Source organism: Siphateles boraxobius, unplaced genomic scaffold (assembly GCF_051911475.1).
Source record: "Siphateles boraxobius isolate OS27281-9 unplaced genomic scaffold, OSU_SipBor_1 24, whole genome shotgun sequence".
NCBI classification, from domain to species: Eukaryota; Metazoa; Chordata; class Actinopteri; order Cypriniformes; family Leuciscidae; genus Siphateles; species Siphateles boraxobius.
The window spans coordinates 11,076,001-11,103,619 of record NW_027508855.1 but is presented as its reverse complement, the minus strand read 5'-3'; the positions used below and the strand labels follow the sequence as shown (position 1 = coordinate 11,103,619).

At 35.1% G+C, this 27,619-nt stretch overlaps 1 protein-coding gene across 1 annotated transcript in view; it reads left to right on the top strand.

Moving 5' to 3' along the window:
• Positions 1-27,619, top strand: part of LOC143749307 (uncharacterized) — a 115,718-nt gene that overhangs the window by 80,225 nt on the left and 7,874 nt on the right. The window contains exons 17-32 of the mRNA XM_077241846.1: positions 176-403; positions 815-956; positions 2,135-2,304; positions 3,460-3,575; positions 4,894-5,057; positions 5,502-5,652; positions 6,376-6,444; positions 7,889-7,978; positions 8,384-8,524; positions 9,354-9,547; positions 9,627-9,712; positions 11,269-11,395; positions 11,669-11,765; positions 12,893-13,036; positions 13,516-13,593; positions 13,744-13,821. Coding sequence (XP_077097961.1) covers positions 176-403; positions 815-956; positions 2,135-2,304; positions 3,460-3,575; positions 4,894-5,057; positions 5,502-5,652; positions 6,376-6,444; positions 7,889-7,978; positions 8,384-8,524; positions 9,354-9,547; positions 9,627-9,712; positions 11,269-11,395; positions 11,669-11,765; positions 12,893-13,036; positions 13,516-13,593; positions 13,744-13,821 — 2,075 coding nt within the window. The remainder of the gene's footprint in view (positions 1-175; positions 404-814; positions 957-2,134; positions 2,305-3,459; positions 3,576-4,893; positions 5,058-5,501; positions 5,653-6,375; positions 6,445-7,888; positions 7,979-8,383; positions 8,525-9,353; positions 9,548-9,626; positions 9,713-11,268; positions 11,396-11,668; positions 11,766-12,892; positions 13,037-13,515; positions 13,594-13,743; positions 13,822-27,619) is intronic.

Genomic DNA, 27,619 nt, shown 5'->3' with positions numbered 1-27,619 from the left:
CAAAAATGACTGCTAATTTTTAAATTCAACTTTTCCTTTAATGTTAATATAATTTGTATTGAAAATACACAATAGAAACTTTTTCACTAGTGCAGTATGTTTGATGTGTTTTTGTTCCCTCTTTTATTATGTTTTATATTGCAATTAAATTATAACGTATCTCTACAATTGCTAGGAGCTGCTGAGAAGAGCTCCAAAACGGGAGCAGAGGACAGAACCCAGCATATCATATCAGCCATGAAGGACCGCATGAAGATCCGAGAGAGGAACAAACCCGAAATCTTCGAGATGATAAGGCTTGTGTTCAGTATGAATAAACTGAACCATGCTCAGCAGATGAAGACCATCAAACAGACTGTGCTTGACGGAACATCAAAATGGTCTGCCAAAATCTCCATCACGGGTACGGAAGCAGGGACAGCTGGTATTGCTCTGTACTTTGATTGAAGTGTTAAGACTATTCAGTTCAATTCACAATTATTTGTATAGCGCTTTTCTCAATACATATTGTTTCAAAGCAGCTTTACAGAAAATGCATGTCTACATTACAATTTAGAGTGGTCTGTTATCAGAGGTGACTGTATCCAAGTTATGTATTTCAAAAATGTACATATACAAATTAATGTATAATGTATTAATTTAAACAATGTATTAATTAAAATTTAGAGTAGACACCTTTCAATGAACTATATATTCAAGGAACATTTGTGTAAATGCAGATTTCTATTACTAAATATTGCCTGTACCTGCATTGAAATGTATATTTAACTTTACTGATTGTTCAGATTCCGTGTGTTTATGTGTTTTTTTCCAGTGGTGAGTGCTCAGGGCCTGCAGGCTAAAGACAGAACTGGTTCCAGTGATCCGTATGTGACGGTTCAGGTTGGAAAGACTAAGAAGAGAACCAAAACTATCTACGGTAACCTTAACCCTGTGTGGGAGGAGACGTTCAACTTGTGAGTCTTATAAAATATTTCTCTTTGTTCTCTTGGAATCCTGTCTTTTACTTGCTTTGTTCCTTTTAATATATTTTCAATGTAATCAGACAATATCTGTATATTTTTATTAATGTTGCCTTTCTCTGGAAGGCAATCTTTGCTCAGAAGTTGTTTTATGTCACCTTTGTCTCTGATATTTCTCCTAATATTTCATAAAATAGATTCATAAATAAATAAAACAATATTTTAAAAACTAATATAATAAAAATAATCACAATTGTGACAGTTATTGGCATATTGTAAAAGAGTATGGAGCTATAAAATAAATGTGAATAGCATATTTCAGATAATTCAGTGAATATTGAGATCTCTGGCTTTTGCTGACTTTTTTTGATTGTTGAGATCTCTCCTGAAACTCCACTGGGTACACATGAAATTCCTGGAGACTTGCTCAGGAGAAAAAAATAATCTGAGAAGAATGAGACTTCAGCAAATGTGTCTGTTTGGTCTCCATGTTATCTCTTTGCAGTCTAGGAGAAGTAATTAAATAAGATATTAATATAAGATTTTAAAGTGATCTCCACAGGCTAGTAAGTCAAAGTCAAGCCAAAACTTATAATGTATAATGGAATTCTTACTTGGGGAGCTTCTCGCAGGGCTAAAACAACGTGCAATATGCACGATTTTAAAGAAGATTTTAAAGTACACTGCTTTAAAAAAAAAAAAAGTAATGCGAATGGGAAGAAAGCACTGCATTGCATTCACTAATATTCTTTGGCATAGTGCAGCAGAATAATATATAAGCCACAATAGCAAGTTTTGTTGTTAGACAACAAAAAATCACTCTAATATGTGCCTTATATGTGCCTTAAAGTGTAAATTTATAAAAGCAAAAATGAATACTTAGCTTATTAAATAAATTAATTTTTTATTATAGTGACCATAAACAATCATAAAAGTAATAGAGTTTGGTTCATTAAAATGAAGACTCTGCAGTTTTTTAGAATTATAGCAGCTTGTGTTAATATTGAATTGTTGTTAACTGTTGAAATCACTGATGTGCAGGTAGTACATTTCTGTGGCTTTGCAAAAGTAATTCAAATTTTAGATCCAATACAATACAAATACACAAACAAATCTCTTTTAGAGGCGTTGTGATTTGTTGGTTTGTGATTTGTTTTCTGTCACCTCCCCAGTGAGTGCCACAATTCATCTGATCGCATTAAACTGCGCGTATGGGATGAAGATGATGATATAAAGTCTCGCGTGAAGCAGCGTCTCAAAAGGGAATCTGATGACTTTTTGGGTCAGAGCATCATCGAGGTCCGAACCCTTAGTGGAGAAATGGACGTCTGGTATAACCTTGGTACGTTCCTCAGTCTATCTGTGTTTTAATGTTGAGTAGTTTTTGATCTCTTTAAAACAAAAACTTTTCTCTGGGGTTTTGAAAGTAGCACTTGTGTGTTCTATACAGCTGGAAGTCTCACTGTGGGTTCCCTCTGGAATTTTGAATGGGTTTTAGAATAGTTGTTTTTGATTTAATTAGTTGTTTTAGTTAGTTAGTTTGATTTAGTAGTTAACATTTACTGGAACAGGGCTTTCATGTTTTGTTCTATAACATAAATTACACTGTCACATCTTCTGGATTTTGAATGCTTTTTTGTTGCTCTAAGTTGCTTACAAGTTGCTTCATACGGGCTAATTAGGACCTTATTTTTTTCCCCTCATAAATCTAAAACTGATATTCGAAAAACCTATTAGAAATTCTTAAGGGAACCCATGACTAGACAGTGTTAATTTTCTTAAGGGGATTAGGACTAAAAACTGAATGGCACCATTACAGTATGTCACACAAGAAATTAAACCATTGGTCTGCTTAAGGGTTGGGATTTCAGTGTAGGTCATAAACGATCCATGCCAAAAATATGAACTGTGATAATATATATCTTATTTCATTTTTAATGTTGTAATAAGCCTGAGCAGATAAAATTATCAAATGTAGTGATTTGCATGAATTTAGATATAAGATTAAAACCGTTACTGTGAAATATGCCAACATTTTACTTTTAGCTATTCATGAAAACTTGCATGATTAATATGTCCAACTTTGGTGGTGGACATTTTGCAGTCAGTCAGATGGTTTAACTATTCTACGGCCACAAGGCTTCTTTTCTCTTTGCATAATAATATTACAGAAATGAGAAAGCTGTTCTTCAGTTGTGATTTTCATAAGAGCTCAATACATTTGTGTCCAATCTGTTCATAATGGCTTCCTACACCAATAAATTGTTTCTGTTCAAATATTTATTGTAGAAAAAAATATATAAAATAAGTGTTCATTTTAAAAATTAAAAATTTTGAAAGTACTGTTTATTATCGCTTGATGATAAAATTGATTAAATGTTACTGCCGGATGTAAATCTACTACTATGCTTCGCCCAAGGGTCTCCATTTGAAGCAGATGCTGGTAAACTTTCATATGAGATGTGTAATGGCCATGTGTAATCTCTGATTTCTGCAGAAAAACGGACAGACAAGTCAGCGGTATCAGGGGCCATTAGACTGCAGATAAGTGTGGAAATTAAAGGGGAAGAGAAAGTGGCCCCTTATCATGTTCAGTATACCTGTCTGCACGAGGTAAAGCGCTTACGATATCTTTTTAAATTTAAATTTCATATGCCTGTGTACACTAATGTTCAAGAACTTAGGGTTGTTATTAGAGATGCGCGGTTGGCGGTTATAGCCGCGGACTCCACAGATAAACCACGGATTGGACGGATGACATGACGAAAAAAAATATTTTATTAAATTCGGGCGGGTGGCGGGCGGTTTCTAGTCCCAGCAGCGCCTTGTATCAGCGGATGGCGGGCGGGAAAATTGGTCAAAAACGTTGGTGCGGATGGATGGCGGACGGATAATGAGTTTTGTGATGCGGTTGCGGATGAAATAATAGCCCATCCGTGCATCTCTAGTTGTTATATTTTTTTAAAAGGATGTTTAAAATGAATCAAACATGACAATAAAGACTTTTACATTGTTACAAAACATTTCTATTTAAAACAAATGCCAAATCCCAGAACAAAATGTATAATGGTTTCCACAAAAATTAAAAGCAACCTGTTTTTTACAGTGACAATAATAAAAATGTTTCTTCAGCACCAAATTTGCATATTGGAATGTTTTAGAATGATCATGTGACATTGAAGAGTAATGTCTTATGGCAAATTCCATCACAGGAATAAATTACATACACTGTTGTTCAAAAATTGGGATTGGTAAGACTTTTTATGTTTTTAAAAGAAGTATCTTATGCTCACCAAGGCTGGATTTTATTTGATTAAAAATACAAAAAACAGTAATATTGTGAAATATTACAATTTAATTAATATTATCACAATTATTACAAAATAGAACTGTTTTCTATTTTAATATATTTTAAAATGTAATTTATTTCAGTGATGCAAAACATTACTCCAGTCTTCAGTGTCACATGATCCTTCAGAAATCATTCTATTATGCTGATTTTCTTTCTCAAGAAACATTTATTATTATTATCAATGTTGAAAACAGTTATGTACAAATTTCTTTCAGGATTCTTTGAATCTTACCCAAACTTTTTAACGGCAGTGTATATATAATTACACACACACACACACACATATGTATATATATATACAGTATGTACGGTATATGTGTGTATATATATATATATATATATATATATACACACACACACACACTCACCTATTTTAAATAATTTCCCAATATTACAGTTCTTATTGTATTTTTATATCAAAATAAGTTCAGCCAGATTCTTTTTTTAAATATTAAAATCCTACTAACCCAAACTTCTGAATGGTACATAATTAATCTCTAATATATTTATACACAAAAGCCAACCAACAGAAAATAATTTCTATAGCGAAACACTCTCCATCTCTCTTTTTTTTTGTAGAATTTCTTTAACTTTGTGACAGACGTTGAAGGCCAGGGTGTGGTGAAGTTGCCCGCGGCACGTGGAGATGATGCCTGGAAGATCTACTTTGATGAGATTGCTCAAGATATTGTAGATGAGTTTGCCATGCGCTATGGGATAGAATCCATCTATCAGGCCATGACGTAAGCCATGGAGCGTTTTCTGTGTATTCTGACAGCTATAAGTCCTTTGCTGTTGACAGGAAATGTCTGCTGGTAGTGTTCTGTAATCGCATCAATGCCCATCAATAAGTCGTCAGTTTTAACAATATGAGTTGTTGTTTAAGAGAGCTTTAAATCCTAAGTGGGTATTTAAATGGACTGAAAGTTGTGCACATTGATATTCCAAACAGAATATTAATGAGCCTTTTGTTTATTCAATTGAGAGACTTGTTTTGGTGAGAAGCAGTGAATCACAATGAAAGAACTGACTTATTGTTTGAGATGAGAAGTCCATATACTGATATTTATAAAAGGAAAATTAATATTAGATATTATTAAAAAAAAGTGACATTTACTATTATTACATAACTGTTTTAGAAAGCATTCTCAGTTTCTTACTGGGTGTCTGTGTCTGTCCACCTGTAGGCAGTTTGCATGTCTGTCCTTAAAATACATGCTGTCTGGTGTACCTGCGGTAATGAGCACGCTCCTGGCCAACATCAACGCATTCTACGCTCACCCCACCTCAGTCACCAACGTCTCCGCCTGTGACCGATTCAGTGCCTCCAACTTCGGGGTAATGCTAACTCGGCATCGCACACAGCCAATATGGCCCCACCAGCTATAAGGACAGACCAGAGGTTGCTTATTACCTCTGATCATTTATGAGCATTTGCTCAGTAAAATGTGACATAAAAACTAGCTATGTAGCATTGAAAAAAAATTTAAATATACATTTGATTACAGAGTGGTGGTGACTTTAATCAGAGTCACATGAAACCTTTTATCCCAAACCCACTGAGAGTTTATTCTGAAGATGCTGATTCAAACCATGAATGCATCTGCTTGAATTTGTGCACAGCTACAATCCCTTTCCTCACTTTCTTGTACTGGACCTTTCTGCAGAAATAATCTTGCTCATAAAGGGATTTTGAAAAGATACAACATAGTGAATAACTGAAATATAATCAGCATCCCTGACCCTTTGATTCCTATTCAGGTTTGCCATGAGACAGGGTTTATTCAAAGCCCTATCTCTGGTGTGCTTGTACTGTCTTTGTTCATGTGTGTGTGTGTGTGTGTGTGTCTTTCTACACAGTCTGTGTCCTTGGATCAAGGTCTAGATTCATTCTGAAGGAATGTGTCAGAGAAACGTACCTTGTGGGTCTTTGAAAGTGTCATTTTTGCTCTGACTCTATTAGTAAATACATGCACAGAAAGATTTTTTTGTTTTTGTTTTTTTGTTTAAGTTTGTTTAATTCTTTTCACCATTGAGTCATCTTTCTCTCTGTTAATGCAGAAAGATCGGTTTGTTAGACTGCTGGATCAGCTTCATAACTCTCTCCGCATTGACCTGTCAACATACAGAGTAAGTATTCATTATTTACAGTAACTTAGCCTAATCTACAGGGACAATTGATGCAGCCTAGCATGGTGTAATGTAAAACAAATTACTGCTTTATTAGAATAAGCCCCACTATAAAAAATATTTTGTTCACGCATGTTATTTACCTTAAAGCTTGGGTAGGCAATGTCTTTCTTAAACACTTTTGGTTATACTGGTTGAAACTCTCTTCACATCCTGATATCAATCAATCAATAATAGAAGTGTACAAATGTTTTTTTAAAAATGTGTATATATATATCTTTTGTGGAAGTCTCAGGTCCAAAAATTTTTTTGTCTAATCATTGCATTATGTCCAGGTGCAATGATAATATGTCCTACCTGCCTGCCAACCTATGTATTTGCACAAAAGGGGAAATGAATCTGCAGCTGTCAGGTGGTACAATTCAGTGCTCTTTAAGTTGTTTACGTTCATTATTTTTTTAATGATATGTGCTTTGAGACATAAGGTAATTTAAAGCCGTCTCTCGTAACACTTTGCAGACTCTGCTGTGCTCGTTCATGTGTTTTAGAGGAGACGTGGTGTTGGACACGCTCTGAATGGATGGTGCATGAGATCTAAAGCTAGCTTGCTATTGCTAGCAACTCTAAAATTGCCTACCCTAGCTTTAATTTTTTTAATATTTAATTTCAAGCTCTTTACTGACACTGTTGCCTCCTTGGTAAGCAAGTACACTAACTAAAAAAAAAGTTATTAGGGGCAGAATTGTTGCCTGTGGTGAAAATGATTCCACCACAGTGGGACAGTTGAATTTTGAAAAATTCTTAAATCATTTTCACACAAATATTGAAGTTATTTATATTTATAAAGCATTTCAGTATTTATGTAATAACTAATATATTTTTGCAATGGATAGTCATGGTTTAAGATCGAAAGTCAGGTCTTGGACGAGGGTAAACCAATAAAATCAAGGGCATTTAAAAGGTATGAAAATATATTAAAAAAATAAAAATAATTGAACCAGGAGACATAAAAGTACAGACATTTGTAGAAAAAAATCCATGCACATTGTGCACATTTTGTTTAATGCACAAATGATAATTCGTCAATAATAAATTTTTAATGAAATCAATGGTTGCTGACAAAAAAATGTATGTGTACTATATATTTTTATTGTGACCCTATAATAAATCTTATGTATTTCAGAATAACAATGTGCATTATAGTGGAGTCTAAGATGCAGCTGATCACATGTAATCTTGGTCTTATTGTGTTTCAACTGGTTTTGAGAGTGGTTGGCATGTACAGTATACTCTTTATAACGATATATAGACTTGATCGATAACCTATGTGCATATGTTTGTGTGATGCGTAGTTCATGATTGTTAAGTTACTATCTTTCCAAGGTTATATTGTGCTTCTCACTCAAGCTTCCTGTGATGTTCTTTCTGTCCCTTTGATCTCCAGAATAATTTCCCAGCCAGCAGTAAACCACGTCTAGCAGATCTCAAATCCACTGTGGATTTATTGACTAGCATTACATTCTTCAGATTGAAGGTATGATAACGTAGCTCTAAATCTTATCAAGGAATGGCATACTATATTGCTCTTTTTGTTGTTTATACTGTATTTGGGAGTTACAGGGATGTGGGTCTTATTTGTAATACATATATTGAGTGACAGATCCTATAGAGATGAATAATTCAATTGTGTTTCATACACCCTCGAGTAAACGCTCAGTCATTTCTGTCTGCCTGAGTTCATACAGTAGAAAAGGATAATTAAAGGTTTGAGATTAAGATTGATTTCTTTGTGCTGTAAGAGAGAGGCCTTTGTGCGGCCTTTCATAATGGAGATTAGTCACTATAGATTTGACAGCATGCCGCTTGTTAGCGGGAGTTACATTGTTATATATGGACATGCAGACATGCTCTTGTCTTCTCTGCTGCCCCCTGTGTCCAGGTTCTGGAACTGCAGTCTCCCCCGCGTGCGGCCCATGTGGTCAGGGACTGTGTGAAAGCGTGCCTCAACTCTACATATGAGTACATCTTTAACAACTGCCAAGAGCTGTACAACAGACAGTTTCAGCCGGCCGTGGAAGCTGTGAGTAAACACATTCACATCATGCACAGTTGTATGTATCTGTCTGTCGGTCATTCTATTCTATTTTTCTATATGTCTATTGTCTGGTGGTTCTGTCTATCATTCTGTTTGTTGTTGTCTGTTCTGTCTATCATTCTGTCTGACTGTCATTGTGTCTATCATTCTGTTTGTCATTCTGTCTGTCTGACACCATCCATTCTTTCTATATTTGTCTGTCTGTCATTCTATTCTATTTTTCAAGTCTGTCTATTGTTATCTGTCATCTATTTTTCTCTGTCTATTGTTGTCTGTCATTCTATTTTTCTATATGTCTATTGTCTGGTTGTTCTGTCTATCATTCTGTTTGTTGTTGTCTGTCTGTGTTGTCTATCATTCTGTCTGACTGTCATTCTGTTTATTATTCTGTTTGCCATTTTGTCTGTCTGACACTATATTTGTCTGTTGGTCTGTCTGTCGCTTTGTCTCTTTTTCTGTGTCTATTGTTCTGTCTATCATTCTGTCATTTTATTTGTCCTTCGATTTATCTGTCCTGTATGTCGTTCTGAATTTCTATCATTCTGTCTATTCTGACTGTCTGTTATTCTCTCATTCTGTCTCATTCTTTCAGTCTATCTGCCCTTCTGTCTGTTGATCTGACTATTTGTTCTGTCTATCTTTCTGTCATTCTGTCTATCATTCTGTCTGACTGTCATTCTCTCATTCTATCTATTCTTCTTCTGTATCTATCATTCTGTCAGTCTGTATGTCTTTCTATCTTTCTGTATATCTCTCTATTTGTCTGTGTGTCTGTCTATCATTGTATCCATCATGCTATCGTTCTATTCAACAGAAACCAAAAGAAAGGAAAGAGGTAGAAGAGGGTGAAGAAGAGGAAGATAAGAAGGATGAGAACGAGGAAGAACTTGCTGCTGTAGAAGAACCAGGACCAAGCATTCAGAATTTGGACTTCTGGCCCAAACTCATCACCTTGATAGTTTCCATCATAGAGGAGGACAGGAACTCGTACAGTCCGGTCATAAATCAGTCAGTGACTGCACAGATACACATAATATCACACACAAACACATGAGCTGATACATTTAACCTGGTGTGTCCTGTGCAGGTTTCCTCAGGAGCTAAATGTAGGGAAAGTCAGTGCTGAGGTTATGTGGACACTCTTCGCACAGGACATGAAGTATGCACTAGAAGGTATGAAGAAATATACATTATTTATTATGTATGGGAAGTGTGTATGCCCTTTAAAGTTTGTCAGTGTGTACTACAAATCTTTTTTGTTTTTTGTTTTGAGACTACCCTCCTAACATTGCCCCATCTCTCCTTTTTATTTGTCTCTCTTTTCAGTTCTTAAACATATTGTCCTTGATCATTGGAAGAATGGTAAAGGTCAAAGATTATAAGGAGTCATGAGAGTGTGAACTTGGACTTACATGTCTGGATATAGATACAAGATAATCACATCACTCGGTTACATGCTAAGGGGCCATAATCTACACTTTTGTAACATTTATTTTTTAGTGAAATTTTTTTTTCTATATTGCCCGTCTGTTATCATTCATTTACATTAACATATTCTACCAGTTCATTGACCCTTTGAATTAACCAGGTAATGTGAATTTGCATGCAAAATGAGCTGTGATTCCAATATAGTTGGCACTACCAAATACTTTAATAACAGCTTCTATGATTTTGACACAGTGAAATAATAGTATTGGGTGATTATGTATAGTATCGGCCCTACTTAATCCTTTTGTCACCACGATTGGGTGCTGGGTTATGGATAATAATAAATATGTTCAGTATTATGTTAATGTGCTCATTGTGACAAGCTGTGAGTTTTGCATTGTAGAGGTTTTATTTCGAAGCAGCAATGCAAATCCTGTTTTTGATGATAAGACCCCTTTAAAGGTTTATAACTCTCTTTTTGGTCTCAAGTCCTCACTCTCTCATTTCTACAGCAGAGTTTGAGAATAGAACCCCCAGTTTCGTTTTAGATGTTCCGAGTAGGAGTAAACAGACACCTCACTGAAAAAATCTTCTTTTCCTTTTGATCCAAGCCTCCTTTTCTTTTGAAACCACCCCTTTTATTGCACACCTGCACTTTTTTCTTTCTTTCTCAAGTGTTCTTCATCGCTCTCGTCTCTCCTGCCTTCTTTTCTTGTTTTTAGCACCTGCCACATTTCATATTCGCAGACTTGATTTTTATGCTGGTAAGAAGATATACGGTTAAGTCGCTGTGAGAGTGTGTGTGTGCACGTGTACACTGCTGTTCAAAAGTTTGGGGTCGGTAATATTTTTTTGTGTTTTTGAAAGAAGTCTCTTCTGCTCATCAAGACGGCATTTATTTAATCAAAAATACAGTAAAAATGGTAATATTGCAAAATAGCATTTCAATTTAAAATAACCGTTCAAAAGAACAGGCTTTTATTTTAAATTTAAAAAAAATTGTAAAACATTTTTGGTTAATTTTTTTATAAATTTAATGCGTCCCTGCTGAATAAAAGTATTTATTTATATATATTTTTTAAATTCTTACTGACTTCAAACGTTTCAATTGGAGTGTATGTGTGTGAAGTGCATTTTCTTAGCGTTAGCCTCTCTGAGTGAGTACAGTTTGAGACTGGGATGAAACAGCAGTTCATTCTTAGTTTATAGCTTAGCGGAGAATTAATATGTTGAAACGGAAGGAAATTCGTGACACGGTAAATGAAATTAAATCTGTCGACTCATGCTTGCTGTATCCCCAGAGCATGAGAAGCTGAGGTTGTGTAAAAGTGCGGACTACATGAATCTGCATTTTAAAGTCAAATGGCTCTACAATGAATACGTCTGCGACCTGCCTGCCTTCTCTGACTCTGTCCCAGAGTACCCATCGTGAGTCACGCTGCTTCTAATACTCTTTCAGAGCATCTTTGGCTAAAGTTTTCTCTTTTTTTTCTTCAAATAATCTGCAGTTTATTCTAGTTTTATTTTCTCACTCACACTCTGTCATCACCTACTGTCCCAAATCAACTGCATGCCTGGCTTACATGCCTGAATACTTTCATCTGATGTTTAAACCTTCTTGACTATTTGCTGCTTTGCTGCCCTTCTGCTTCATTCCTCCTCCTGTTTCTCTATATTTCTTCCTTCTTTTCCCATGTGTAGGTGGTTTCTGCCATATGTTCTCCAGTGGCTGGCTGAGAATGAGGAAGTGTCGATGGAGTTTATGCATGGTGCCCTTGAGAGGGATAAAAGAGAGGGGGTATGGTTCAGTAACTAACTTTTCTGTGTGGTTTGCTCTCTTATAAATTGCTTCTTGGCTGCTGGTCTAGGATCTAAAACATGGTTTGTCAAAAAAAATTGCTGCCTGCTGTCTACTACCTGTAAGAGTGTTGAATTTTATTCAAATTTGCTTTGAGTTATTTAAAGGTCAAATGCTTTTTAACATGGCTTCATTGTTTATTTTTGCTACTTTTCAAAGGAATGTTTATGTGTACAATATTGTTCAAAAGTTTAGGGCTGGTACATTTTTAATGGTTTTTGAAAGAATTTATACTCACCAAGGCTGCATTTATTGTGAAATATAATTACAATTTAAAATAAATGTTTTCTATTTTTTTCTTTATATATACACTTGTAATTTATTCCTGCGATGGCAAAGCGGAATTTTCGGCATAATTGCTCCAGTCTTCAGTGTCACATGATTCTTCAGAAATCATTTTAATATGCTGATTTGCTGCTCAAGAAAACATTTCTTCTAATTATCAGTGTTAAAAACTTTGCTGCTTAATATTTTTGTGAAAACTGTGATGCATATTTTCAGTATTCTTTGATGAATCCCCCCCCCCCAGCATTTATTTAAAAAATGTTTTTTACTGTTACTATTTATCAATTTAATACATCCTTGATGAGTAAAATTGTTGTTATTATTTTTTATGAAATTACAGCTGCTTCAGTGGTGTCATTTCCACCACACTACACCATTTTGCCCGAATCTTTTTTTTTCTTTTTTCTTTTACTCAAAGTAATTATTTACTAACTTTTAAAAGAAGAGCATGTCTAAGATCAATTTTGAAACATGATAACTGTGAAGGAAACAGAGAAAAATCAAGATTCATAAAACTTTTGAACAGAATATTTTTTCATAATTTCCAATCAAAATGTAATTTTGTCAAGTATTGTAATGGTGAGATAGTACTATTTATTTCTGTTTATTTAGAATACTTGAAATGCTGTTGTAAATTGCATAAACTTCTCATGACTTTCAGAAACAAAAATACTTCTGTTGTGTATGTATGTCCAGTTTTGGACCTTGAGAGTAGACACATAAATAAGCTAGTAAGCATATAAAAAAAATCTTCAAAAGATCCTCTCCTTGCTTTTCCACAGTTCCAGCAGACATCTGAGCATGCGTTGTTCTCCTGTTCAGTCGTGGATATCTTCACTCAGCTCAACCAAAGCTTCGAGATCATCAAGAAACTAGATTGTCCTGATCCTGCAGTGGTCGCCCAGTACAACCGACGCTTTGCCAAGGTGAAAACCAGGAGCAGAGAATGTCAGAAAGATGATAGATGTAAAAGGGAGGCAAAATAAATATGAGCTGTCTTTAGACCATCATCATCTGTTTATAAGCCTGTGAGTCATATTTAACATAGACGTCTGATGCAGAGAAATCTTTGTTGAAGCCCACATGTTTTGTTGGAGCTGAGATGTATTTACATTTTATTTGATTTTAGTGAGGACATGACTAAATACTAAATAGAATTGTCTGACATGATCATAATTATGGTATTTTTGATATCACTTTTTTCAGTAATCAGCATTTTGAGGTTTATACAAACTAGCAGCTTAATGCATCTGCCCATGAAAAATTCATTAGTTTTCAACAACAAAGTCAATTTATCTGCCATTCCAGATACCAGCTCAGTATGAGGTGTAGTTCATTTACTCTACATAATGTTTAGGTGTAATGTCTGTTCTTTCTTTTCATTTTTTCCCCCTTTCACTGTCAGACTATAACCAAAGTGCTCCTGCAGTATTGTGCTATTCTAACCAAGAGCTTCTCCTCCTATTGTGAGAAAGAAAAGACGGTGAGTGCTGCCAAAGAAAAATGTTAAGACTAGTTAAACACTATATTTGTAGCTAAAATGTTGTGTGGTTAAGAGTCCAATTAGGCCTAAATTCTGTCTTGTCTTTTTCTCTATCTTTGTGTTGTTCACTCCCTCCTGCATCTCCCGCAGCCGTGTGTCTTGATGAATAATGTTCAACAGATACGTGTGATGTTGGAGAAGATGTTTGAATCTATGGGGGCCAAACAGGTGAGGGAAATATGAAGTGATAACATCTAATGACATGGCCAATAATAGGAGGTAATGGAAGTAACAGTTAACTGTGTTGCAATATTTAGTGAACTGTCACCTAGGCAACATGTTTATGCTTTTTTCATAGACTTGCATAAAGTACTGTGGTGGTACTATGGTATTTTTAAATGGATGATATATACAGGTCCTTCTCAAAAAATTAGCATATTGTGATAAAGTTCATTATTTTCCATAATGTAATGATAAAAATTAAACTTTCATATATTTTAGATTCATTGCACACCAACTGAAATATTTCAGGTCTTTTATTGTTTTAATACTGATGATTTTGGCATACAGCTCATGAAAACCCCAAATTCCTATCTCAAAAAATTAGCATATAATGAAAAGGGTCTCTAAACGAGCTATTAACCTAATCATCTGAATCAACTAATTAACTCTAAACACCTGCAAAAGATTCCTGAGGCTTTTAAAAACTCCCAGCCTGTTTCATTACTCAAAACCGCAATCATGGGTAAGACTGCCGACCTGACTGCTGTCCAGAAGGCCATCATTGACACCCTCAAGCAAGAGGGTAAGACACAGAAAGAAATTTCTGAACAAATAGGCTGTTCCCAGAGTGCTGTATCAAGGCACCTCAGTGGGAAGTCTGTGGGATGGAAAAAGTGTGGCAAAAAACACTGCACAACGAGAAGAGGTGACCGACCCTGAGGAAGATTGTGGAGAAGGACCGATTCCAGACCTTGGGGGACCTGCGGAAGCAGTGGACTGAGTCTGGAGTAGAAACATCCAGAGCCACCGTGCACAGGCGTGTGCAGGAAATGGGCTACAGGTGCAGCATTCCCCAGGTCAAGCCACTTTTGAACCAGAAACAGCGGCAGAAGCGCCTGACCTGGGCTACAGAGAAGCAGCACTGGACTGTTGCTCAGTTTTGCATGTCATTCGGAAATCAAGGTGCCAGAGTCTGGAGGTAGACTGGGTAGAAGGAAATGCCAAAATGCCTGAAGTCCAGTGTCAAGTACCCACAGTCAGTGATGGTCTGGGGTGCCATGTCAGCTGCTGGTGTTGGTCCACTGTGTTTTATCAAGGGCAGGGTCAATGCAGCTAGCTATCAGGAGATTTTGGAGCACTTCATGTTTCCATCTGCTGAAAAGCTTTATGGAGATGAAGATTTCATTTTTCAGCACGACCTGGCACCTGCTCACAGTGCCAAAACCACTGGTAAATGGTTTACTTACCATGGTATTACTGTCCTCAATTGGCCTGCCAACTCTCCTGACCTGAACCCCATAGAGAATCTGTGGGATATTGTGAAGAGAAAGTTCAGAGACGCAAGACCCAACACTCTTGATGAGCTTAAGGCCGCTATCGAAGCATCCTGGGCCTCTATAACACCTCAGCAGTGCCACAGGCTGATAGCCTCCATGCCACGCCGCATTGAAGCAATCATTTCTGCAAAGAATTCCCGACCAAGTAGTGTGTGCATAACTGAACATAATTATTTAAAGGTTGACTTTTTTTGTATTAAAAACACTTCTTTTATTGGTTGGATGAAATATGCAAATTTTTTGTGATAGGAATTTTGGGTTTTCATGAGCTGTATGCCAAAATCATCAGTATTAAAACAATAAAAGACCTGAAATATTTCAGTTGGTGTGCAATGAATCTAAAATATATGAAAGTTTAATTTTTATCATTACATTATGGAAAATAATTAACTTTATCACAATATGCAAATTTTTTGAGAAGGTCATGTGTATATATATATATATATATATATATATATATATATGAGGCAATAGCACCAATAGAATGGTGCTTTTTTATGCAACAAAAGTATGGTGCTTTATAATGTACACTACTATTCAAAAGTTTCGGATGGATACAATGTTTTTGAAAGAAGTCTCTTATGTTCACCAAAACTTCATTTATTTGATCAAAAAAACAATAAAAACAGCAATATTAAAAAGTATTATTTCAATTCAAAATGATTGTTTTCCATTTCAATATACTGTATTTTAGAATGTAATTTTTATTCCTGTGATAGCTAAGCTTGCCCCAGTCTTCGGTGTCTATTGATCCTTCTGAAATCGTTCTAACATGCTTATTTGATACTCTAAAATGATCTGATTATTATTATTTGATGCTTATTATCAATGTAAAAAAAAAAGAAAAGGTTGTGCTGCTTAATATTTTTGTGGAAACTGATACTTTTTTTCAGGATTCTTTGTTGAATTGAAAGAACAGCAATTTTTAGAAATAGAATCTTTAGTAACATCATAAATGTCTTTACTGTCACATTTGATCAATTTAATGCATCCTTTCTGAATAAAAGTATTAATTTATTTTATTAATTCCTAAACTTGAATGGTAGTGTACCTAATTTAGCCAAAAATCTAAGACAGTGTCACCCTTTACTCTTTCACCACCAGCGGGGTTTTTTTTTTTTTTTTGCCAGCCACCACCAGCATTTTTGGTCATTTTCACAAAAATTTCATGATCCCCAGAATATTTTGTTGTATGAATATCTGAGAATGCAATATGTCCAAAGAAAGAACATACCCTCTGCTTTTAAACAAAATTCTAGCCTCATGCATTATTTTTTTATCAACACTTGAATGTCGGTAAGTTTCATAAAAAAAATCTAAATATTGAGCAAAAAGCTGAGCAAATTGCGTTTTTGTCAAAGACTACGTCTGCATCAGATTCAGATTTATGATCAAAAATACAGATGGAGCAGACTCCATTAACTAAGCTTTCACATATAGCACTTCCTGGGTCGACATTTCATTTAGGAACATTAGGCCATTTTGAAATGCTGTTGTTGATCATCGCATTATATTTTATATGCATCTGCTTACATATGAGATCAATCATTTCTGCTGCTTCTTTGCCTGTGATTTGATTTTGGAGATACTGTACTCGTTCAGGAGAGGCGTAGGCCTAATAACGTTTTCTCATAAATGACAAGATAACTAGTCAATGGAAGGAAAGAGTTATTGGATAGGGCAGTACCGACAGAATGCTCTTATTCATCCTGTATTTGTGGGTATTTTTATGCTCCTTAGAGGATTGAGGAGTTTGCATAGCAACAACATGCTAACATCAGAGTGAGCGCTAGTTGAGTTTTGTGTGTTTTTGTGAGTCTATGAAAATGGATTTTTTGGTTTGATGAAGATGGACCTACTGGCATTTTGCGCTTGATATGTTTGTGATGAGCAATGAATTGAATGTTTATTACCATTCAAATGTTACACACCTTTTTGAAGTTTCTGTTGAATCATCTCAATTTTTGTATGCATTTTGTGTGTGTGTGTGTGTGTTTGTATCCTAGCTGAGCTAACCATATATGTATTTTTGTGTGTGTGTGTGTGTGTGTGTGTGTGTGTGTGTGTGTGTGTGTGTGTGTGTGTGTGTGTGTGTGTGTGTGTGTGTGTGTGTGTAGTTTACTGCTGAGGAAGAGAGGGTAGGTCAAGAGATGTATTTTTAAGATGAGCCATCCCAAATTCTCTGTGTGATTTTGTGCATTACTATGTGTTGTATTTAGACCTTTTCACTAGGTTGTAGTGCCCCTGTTGTTCCACCTAAGTGCCGCCCATATGGTTCAGTGTTTCGTAGTGTTGTTCTCTTAGTAAAAAATCCCTAAAACACTAACTTTGATCTCTCCTTTTGCTCCCAGCTGGAGAATGAGGAGGAGCCTGAGGACAATGAGGAGGTGTGTCGAGAGAGAGAGTGTTTATGGATAGGGTCCCAAATTAACTTCCAATTACCTATATTGACCATATTGACCCATAAATATTTCGATCACTTTACAATAATGTTTCCTATGTTAGAATTTGTTATATGCTGGATATTATTTAACATAAACTAACAATGACTAATTCTTCTAGATGTATTAATCTAATCTAATGTTAATGTACTAATACATTTTTTTAAATCAAATGTCATATCTGTTAACATTAGTTAATGCACTGTGAACTAACATGAATATGAATATTTTCATTACGTAACATTAACAAAGGTTAATAAATACTGTAAAAATATACGCATTGTTAGTTCATGTTAGTTAAAGGGTTAGTTCACACAAAATTGAAAAAATTGTCATCTTTACTCACCCTCATGTTGTTCCAAACCTGTGAGACTTTCATTCCTCTACAGAACACAACTGCAACTACCACTTTGATGAGCTTTTTGAAGCGTCACCGTGGGTAGTTGCGTAGCTGTCAAAAGAGGGACAGAAAGCTCTCAGATGTCATTAAAATATCGTAATATGTGTTCAGAAGAAAAACAAAAGATATACTGTTTGGAATGACATGAGTGTGAGTAAATGATGACAATTTTCATTTTTCATCAACATGAACTATTTTTAACAAAGAGACCTTATTGTAAAGTGTTACTAATATTTCTTTCCCTTAGACAATGTGTGGTGCATTCTTTTTTTAAATCACCGTTTATCATGATTTTGTTACTCATGTTTTCATTGCGATGCTCTCATTTGCAAACGTGGTCTTGTTTGAGCTTATTTGTTGTAAACTGGGGTCACAAACACAAAATTCTGTTTCTTTTGGTCTCCCTCTGCTCAGGCCATCACTGATGATGAAGGCAATGAGGTCTGTACACTCAACACTGTTGCAGAGGAGTGTGTTTGTGTGTGTGTGGGTGTTTTGCAAGATTTTGAGTTAATCAACGAGGCTGTAAAAGTCTTCTGCTACTATCTATCACCTTCTTTTCTGTTTTGTTCTTTGTTTTCACTATTATTCATCTTGTTCTTTATTTCTCATTACTAGTCGGATGAATCGGATGCTAAGGTGAGAAACAGGCTTATGTCTCACCTGGTGTGCTTCCTTATGAAGCTGTTCATCAAACATATGAATCATAAATAGCTGACAGAGACATGCAGTGACAAAGTAACTGGATGCAATGCATTAATTACCATACAGTATATGCCTACTAGCAAGTTGTTGACAGTACAGAGACAGAGTGTTGCACTACCAGTCAAAAAATATATATATTTTCACCAAGGCTATATTTATCTGGTCAAAATACAGTAAAAACAGTAAAAAAAAAAGTAATAATACAGTAAAAAAAAGTAATATAGTGAAATATTGTTACGATTGTTCTATTTAATATATTTATATATTTTATTTACGCCAGTCTTCAGTCACATGATCCTTCAGAAATCGTTCTAATTTGCTGGTTTGGTGCTCAAGTAACATTGTTTTTATTGTAAATGTTGAAACAGTAGAGCTGCTTATTATTTTTGTGGAAACCATAATGCATTTTTCAGAACGGCATTTATTTGAAATTTTTTTTTTTTGTAACCTTGTAAAAGTCTTTACTGTGACTTTTGACCAATTTAATACATCCTTGCTGAATAAAAGTATTCATTTCTTTAAAAAATAAAAAAACTAATCTTACTGACCCCAAACATTTAACTGTAGTGTAATTGAAGCTGCATTTAATTTTCATATGTTCTTGTCATTTTATTTTAATGTGTATCAGTGTTTTAATTGTTTAGTTTCTCTGTTTATTTATGTTTTTGTCTGCATTCTGTATCCACTTCTTTCCTATCAGTCTGGCATTTCAGATTCAGAAGGATCAGAGGTACGTTAAGAGAACGTTAAGAACCCTTTTTAGAAGATGCACTAAAATCAAAAGCTGTGCTGATATATAGTTATCTATCAGGTTTTCATTTAGTCATTACATTATTGTCTTGTTTTTGTGAAATGCAAGGGCAGATTGTGGCTGTGTACAAAATTGCATACCTTCTTTACTTTGCGACCAATAAAATAGTATGTTTAATATAGTATGAATGTGCGTAGTATGAATGTATTTCGGATATACTACATGTCATTGAAGTGACCTACCAGCGTCTTTCACTGCCATTCACAATTCCTCTCCCGTGGCCTCATGGGATAGTAAAGTGTCCATCATATGCACACTGCAGAATCTCACCGGAACAAGTATAGGTCATCCGGGTACTTTTTACCTACTCAGTTTTTTACGAATATTATGAATTTGGACAAACTTTAGTCACATACTGTTTTTCACCAATTAGATAGTAGGGAAGTATGCGATTTTGGCCAGACTAAAGACTAAACACAGGGATTAAAACAGAATGAACGAGTGAACTATTTATTTAAAACTAAAGGTGATTAAGTCAAATATGATAGACCAGACGGGTCTTTAGATTGCATCACACTCTGTCATGCACATTAAAGCTTAATTGACCTGTTAATTGCGACCAGATAATTTAATGTAGCACTAAAGCTTTAAAAGGATTTTTGCCTTAATTGATTCCTGTGTCCCACAAAGAGCATTGACTGAATAAGAGCATTAGTGAGGAATAAAAGATGTTGGTTCTCTGTGTTCACACAGTAAATAGAGTTATAGTTAAAAGATATTGATTAGATATCAATATTGATTAGATTAGATAAAAATGCTATATTTTTAATTGGAGGTGTGCGAGTACTCTGTGTGACGTGTCCTGTGGAGTTTGTGTTCTAGGCTCCAGCTGTGATGTTAATGATTGCAGCTGGGTTAACAGCATCATTACATAATACAGTCCAATTAAAACACAACTCCACATACTGAAGAGTTGCACTATAAAAGATCTGGAAAGTCCATTGAATAGAAATCAAATACTCCAGGGGTGAATTCACTGAACAGTTGTGACACCTTTGCATATGGTATTTCAGCACAAACTCCTGCGTCTTATTCACGAACCACCCGCAATCCAGTTAAATCAGACAGTATCTGCTATCTGTGTCCTGTTTAAGTCATCATCAGTCTTTTCAGCACAAACACACTTCCTTTTTGTCTAAATTAAGTTTACTTTGCACCTTATTTACAGAAATTTGTGTATTTTTTGTTTGCCGCATTTCAAGGTTCAAGGTTCATTTATTGTCATTCCATACACATTTTCACATGAAGCAACGTGACTAAGCAGCTTCGTCAATAAATAGCACAATAGCAATAAAATTGATCTGATTTACATATTTCCCTTAGTGATTCGAGCCTTAAAACTATGCAGACTGCACAAAATAATGAACATTATATATTTTTCATTTATTTGTTTATCTGTGCATTTATTATTAAGTTGTTATAAGTGTTTTGGGGGTTTAAAGCCTCAAATCAAGAAACGGTTTTGAGCAGGTTGGTGTTTCTAATTGGTGGCGCACTGGATTGTAATTTGAAAATGTATGATATATTTTTATCTGTAGATTGACAACAAAGAGAAGGAGAATCAGGTTGGTTTTGTAAAGAAAGATAGTGAACCCATTTGACTAGTGGCTGTATTGTGTTTTGAAACCCATTTGGTAAGTGCCTTGTATACCTTGACTATCTTTTATTCCCATTGTTTCCTATCCTCCCTTCAGTATTGTATTTAAAAAAGTGGTCAATAATAATAGTTAGTTACCTAAAGATTAGTTCCGTCTTAGTACTGTGTTGTCACATGTCACTCCAAAGAAGTGAAATACAGCAGCAGCAGTTTTAAGACTTAGCAGACATTCTTCTAGTGTCCACACCTACGGTAATGTGTCAATGTTTTTCTGTGTGGATTGTGTTATCGTGTCCAGCCATTTTAAAAGTCAGACATGAACTGTCAGTTTTCAATTAATTCATCATTTTAGAGATGATGCTTTGATGACAAATCTTCCTCTGTCCTTGAGTTTATGCGAGTCAGGGGTTGCCAGTCTCTGTCAGTGTGCATGGTCATATTCTTTAGCAATGAACCTTTTGACTGTGTGTGTGTGTGTGTGTGTGTGTGTGTGTGTGTGTGTGTGTGTGTGTGTGTGTGTGTGTGTGTGTGTGTGTGTGTGTGTGTGTGTGTGTGTGTGTGTGTGTGTGTGTGTGTGTGTGTGTGACATTGTGCCTGTTTGAAGAATGTAATAAGGCAGAAAGTTTTCTGTGATGGGTAGGGTTAGTGTTAGGGGATAGAAAATACAGTTTGTATTGTATAAAAACCATTATGTCCCCACAAAGATAGCGAACCAGGTGTGTGTGTGGGAAAGAAATAAATAAATACAGAGGGAGAGTCATTTAATACCCATTTGATAAAAACATCATTTATCTTACAAGCAATCAGTATTATAATATGTTTGTTATATTAACATACACTACCATACAAAAGTTTGGGGTCAGTAAGTTTATTTGTTTTTGTTTTATAAAGAAATGAATACATTTATTCAGCAAGGAAGCATTAAACTGATCAAAAGCGACTGTAAAGACATTTTTAATGTTACGAAAGTTTTCAAATGCTGTTCATTTGAAATTTCTATTCATCAAAGAATCCTGGGGGGAAAAAATCACTGTTTCCACAAAAATATTAAGCAGCAAAAATGTTTTCAACATTGATGATAATAAGAAATGTTTCTTTAGCACCATATCAGCATATTTAAAATGATTTTGCCAATGATTAATATATGAGAAATGCAGCCTTGGTGAGCATTTTTCGCTAACAAAATCTTACTGATACCAAACTTTTGATATATATTACCAGATAATAACTGAGTTTACATAAATGCAGTGCAGTGGGTGAATGTCATTTTTAAATCAAATTAATCTGTGCCCAATTGTCCTAACCAGCTGGGACGATAAAAACCATCACTTCCTGTCCAAACATGATGCGACTATAGTGAGCATTTTGACGTTTTGTTAGTCAGTTAGTTTCTTAAAATGAAACATCAAATATCTTCTGACTGCTGTCATTGTCATCATGTCACACAGCATTTTTGCATTCTGGTGGTTGTGATTAGGCACATTTTTCAAGTCCACTCCCTCGAGCTGTTTTTAATGCACAAACACATCCTTTGTGAACAGCCCCTTGAGCATTCGTCTGATCCTGTTCAGAAATTCAGCTTTCTTCTCTCCGTCACACTCAACCCCTGCCATTCATCCATCTGTTATTGACTGTTGTTTTCACCATCTCTCCTTTCATCTGTATGTACAGCTTGATAGGCAGAAGGTAAATGCCTTAGTTTGATGTATGACCATCGTAGTGTAGTAGTCCGTGTCGTCGTATCGGATGCTTTGTGCAGATTAATCAAATATTTAGGAAGCCAGTTTCTTCAACTTCCTCTTATTACCCAGTAGAATTATATATCTAGATCCTTCTTTCCTTCCCTTCAATTCTGTATGCGGAAGATATTGTGTTTGAGTTCATCTCTTTGTGTATTTACATTTATCAGATCTTTAAAGTTTTTCTTGGTTTGTTTATTTTCTTATTTGGCAGTCTCTTGCGAAGAAAGAAAAGGTGCGTACACTTACAGTATTTTGGGTTGTTCTGTACTTGACTTAAAGTTTGTGTATATATATTTATCACCTGAATGTCTATGGTGGTTACAGCCCTGGGGATAAGCAGAAGTACTCTGAAGTGACAGCAATAATCGATCAAAAACTACTAGATGGAGTGCAGCTGAAGGCATAGAATAGAATGCAATGTCTTGAGATGACTTTTTAAGTTTAAGTAGTCCTAACCTGACACATCCTAATAACACAGTGTTTGTGGTGCAAGATGCTACATGTTGCACATAGAACAACAATTAAAAAAATGGTACCACTCCATTATTTTGAGGTTTGCACCCCTAGGGGCAGAAGGTCCCTAGTGGCATGTGTTTGGTAGTGTTATTATTTAGTTTTATATATGTTACAATGAGTTGAGACAACAAGGACTCACTAAATTAATCAAAATATAACTTTTTTTGACACTATTAATGTCCTTAATACCTATTTAAAATAAATTCCCGTTCTTTTGAACTTTATCAGAGAATCTTGAAAAAAAGTATCGGTTCTTCAAAAATGTTAAGCAATGCAGTCTTTTTCAACACTGATAATAATAAGAAATATTTCTTGAGCATCAAAAAAGCATATTAGAATGAGATTAGAAGGATCATGTCATGTGACACTAAAGCCTGAAGTAATGGCTGCTGAACATTCAGCTTTACTGTATTAGGAATAAATTACTTGGGAAAACAGTAATATTTCACAATGTTTCTGTATTTTTTTGTACCATTTTTGTTTTGTTTTTCATCAAATAAATTGATTGAGAGCATGATATATATGTTTTTACCTAGTCATTAAAAATTATATCAGAGATATTTAAAACATTTAGCTTCTTGGCTCAGTTAGGGGATCATATTAATGATAATTTTTTGCTATAATAACCTAATTAGAAAATGTTTGCATTTATTTCCATTATGCACATTCATTTCTAAATATATTACAATTTAGCCTTACCACTTAACTGTGGTTACAGTTATTTATAAATAATACAGTGTCTTACCATGTTTATTATAAGGCATTATGTAATTTATAACATGTGCTCATTTAGAGTTGACCTATATGTGCTTATAGTTCCTATGTTGTATGTGTATTTCAATGTTTTTGTGAGTCATTATATGTTTGTTTCCATGTTCTGGCATCAGGGGGAAAAGAAGGACAAAGAGAAGGAGGTTTGTGTGCGCATACACACACGCACACACACACACACAATCTCTCTCTCTCTCTCTCTCTCTCTCTCTCTCTCTCTCTCTCTCTCTCTCTCTCTCTCTCTCTCTCTCTCTCTCTCTCTCTCTCTCTCTCTCTCTCTCTCTCTCTCTCTCTCTCTCTCTCTCTCTCTCTCTCTCTCTCTGTTTGTCTGTGGTAGCATTGCCCCATAGTCTCTGAATCAACAGGACTCTGTGTGATATTGAATGTAATTTTTTTGTCTCAAGGATGATAACACTACCACAGAGGTGGGTGATGGCGCTGAGGTAATAAGCTGGTGTGTGTGTGTGTGTGTGTGTGGCACTTTCTGAAACATGATAGAACCACGTCTCATTAGTGTGAGGATCAAGTGTGTATAAAATCTAATGGGAAGGAGAGATGTGTGTTGTTTTGCTGTAATCCTGTCCCTAGGGCTTCAGTACCTCATTGTCAGAGTCTCGTTCTTAGGTGGAATAGGATTCTTGTGCCCTGATGTGAAACAATTACCCATAATTCAAAGCTTAAATAATGATGTACCTCAGGCAAAAAATAGGATTTAGCTGTTGTCAGTGAATAAATGATCATTGTTTTGGTAAACACAGTAACAGATGCTTATTAAACTTGTTTGTGTTGTCTTAGAGCGTTAATTGTTGAGCAGAAGTCTAGAATACTCATTGGGAAAATCCATGTATTTTTGTGGGTAGTTTAAGGTAGTCTTGTGTCGCCAGAATTTTTGACTGAATTCTGGTCAACTTTGCTACTTATTTTAGGCCAAAATGAGTGATGTGAAGTTGAGTTCAATTATATTTCCAATAGCCAAATTCGTCCACATATTCAATCTTTGATCATATTCTGAATTTGCAAATCATTAAAATGCAACCAGAGACAAATCATGCCAAAATTATTAGGTTCACCTCCCCTTCTGCATCTTTGGAGTATTTTTGAGTCTTTTTATTAATTTCTCATGTGACAGATATATAGGCTATTTACAGGAAATAAAAAGGATTTATTCACCCTGATACATATTTGGAGCAGAGTCATACATTCTAGATTGAAAGGATTTTGAATATGCACAATTATGATAAAATGAACAAAATTCTCGAATTCTCTCTCCTACACACACACTTTCATTACTCCCCAATTGGAAGAACTCAAACCCCGGTGCAATGTGCAACATGTTGACTTTTTTAGTCATAAAAAAAACATCATTCAAAATTAACAAAACATTCATGACCGACCCATAACTAGTCAAATCCACCCAGTTAGATTGGAAGAGTCGACAAAATATATAATTATTTTTGAAAGAAGTAGCAATTAAGACTTTTATGCGGGCAAGGATTCATTAAATTGATCACAAGTGTAAAGACATTTATAATATTGTAAAATATTTATATTTCAAATAAATGCTGTTCTTTTGGACTTTCTATTCATCAAATAATCCTGGAAAAAACATTCCCACAAAAAATATTAAGCAGCACAACTGTTTTCAGCTGTGATAATAATAAGAAATGTTCCTTGAGCAGCAAATCAGCATATTAGAATTATTTCTGAAGAATCATGTGACACTGAAGACTGGAGTAATGATGCTGGAAAATTCAGCTTTGCCATCACAAGTAAATTACATTTCAAAATATATTAAAATAGAAAACATGTATTTTAATTTGTAATAATATTTCACAAAATTACTGTTTTTTTACTGTATTTTTGATCAAATAAAGGCAGCATTGGTGAGCAGTAGATACTTTTTAAAAAAATCTCTGGAAAAGCATTCTGACCCCAAACTTTTGAATTGTAGTATAGTAAGGATGAATGCATATATACAGCCTTTTTATTTTTTCAAAAATTTGTCTTCATGAACTGACTCCATGTTTTCTAGACTCACAGCTGCATTCACAAACCATAACCTTACTAAGAAATGAGTTGTCCGTCACTTCCTACACATCACACAGTAAATTAGCCACTGAATCTCACATGATAATTCTTTCACGTGTGATTTCGCTAACTCTCAGAGATGGTGATATGAGCTGTTATATGGAGGTTTAGATCCAGTCGCTTTTGGACTCCCGTTAATTAAACTTTGTGACCACTGTGATGAGTAAATCCAGTTGTCATTCCCAAACACTCTGTGTGTGAATGTAGCCTTAAACAGTGAATAGATTAGATATCAGAACTATCAGATACTCTGATGCTGTTGGAGTTTGAGTTTGACTTTTATTGTTTTTTTTTCCGATTTCTTTATTTTATTCGTCAGCCCAAATATGAGGGAAACGAGGTGTGTGATGTTTCTCTTTCAGTTTAAACTTAAACATTCCTGCATGTATCTCAATTCTAACATTCAGAAGCATCTGTTCCATTGAGGATTTGCTCAGCTGTATCATTTTTCTCTCTTTGCCTTTTCTTTTGTTCTCCTATGTTATTTTGTCTCTCGGTAGAAAGAGGCAACAGTCGACACAAAAAAGGTGCGATAATCATTGTCTGTGTGTGTGTGTGTATGCATGTGTGAATGAGACAGTGTCATGTTGTTTTGCTAGAAGCCTGGCTATCTCTTCCCTCCTCCAGAGACTTTCCCTATCACTGTGATAGCATTGTGCAAACAGACACGCATGCATTTATAATCAATTCTGTGCATTCATTGGCACTAGTGCAAGTCCAGGTGTATTTGTTCACTTAAGCCACAATTAAAAATTTAACAATTTCCATGTAACAAGTTTTACGACCAGAAGGTGTCCAAATAAAAGTATATCTGTTATTTTATACTTTTAACACTAAGATATTTTTGTGAAATGTTTTGCTTGAAAATTTTACTTTTGCTGTCTTTCTTTATTATAATACCACTTTGTTTGATACTTAATTTAATCATATATTATGATTAAAGTGTCCAAATACGTTTTGGCGCCACTTTCTTGTGTAGATAAAGATGCTAATTTGCCATATTTTAAAACATTTATCGATGCTTTCGGGCTTTTAATAGCCATAGACTAGAAGACAAAGAACAAACAAGACCTAGTGAAAGTTTTCTCATTTTTACCACCCTGATTGCCAGAACCACTGTCGATATTGTGTGATATGTTTTAATTGTCTTTCTTCTGCACCATTAAACTGAATAAACAATAGTTACTGTTTTTCATTATGGGAATGAAAAAGTAACTCCTGCACTCTTTGTCTTGGTATGCTTTAGTCCTGCTTTAATTAAGCTGTTGTTGGATCAGACAGATATATTGCTGAAGATTTTTCTTACCGTTGAAAAACGGTTTTAATAGAGAACGTATACAATTTGTTACACCTACATGATGCTGATGCGGTTGCAGAACCATGACAAACAGACATG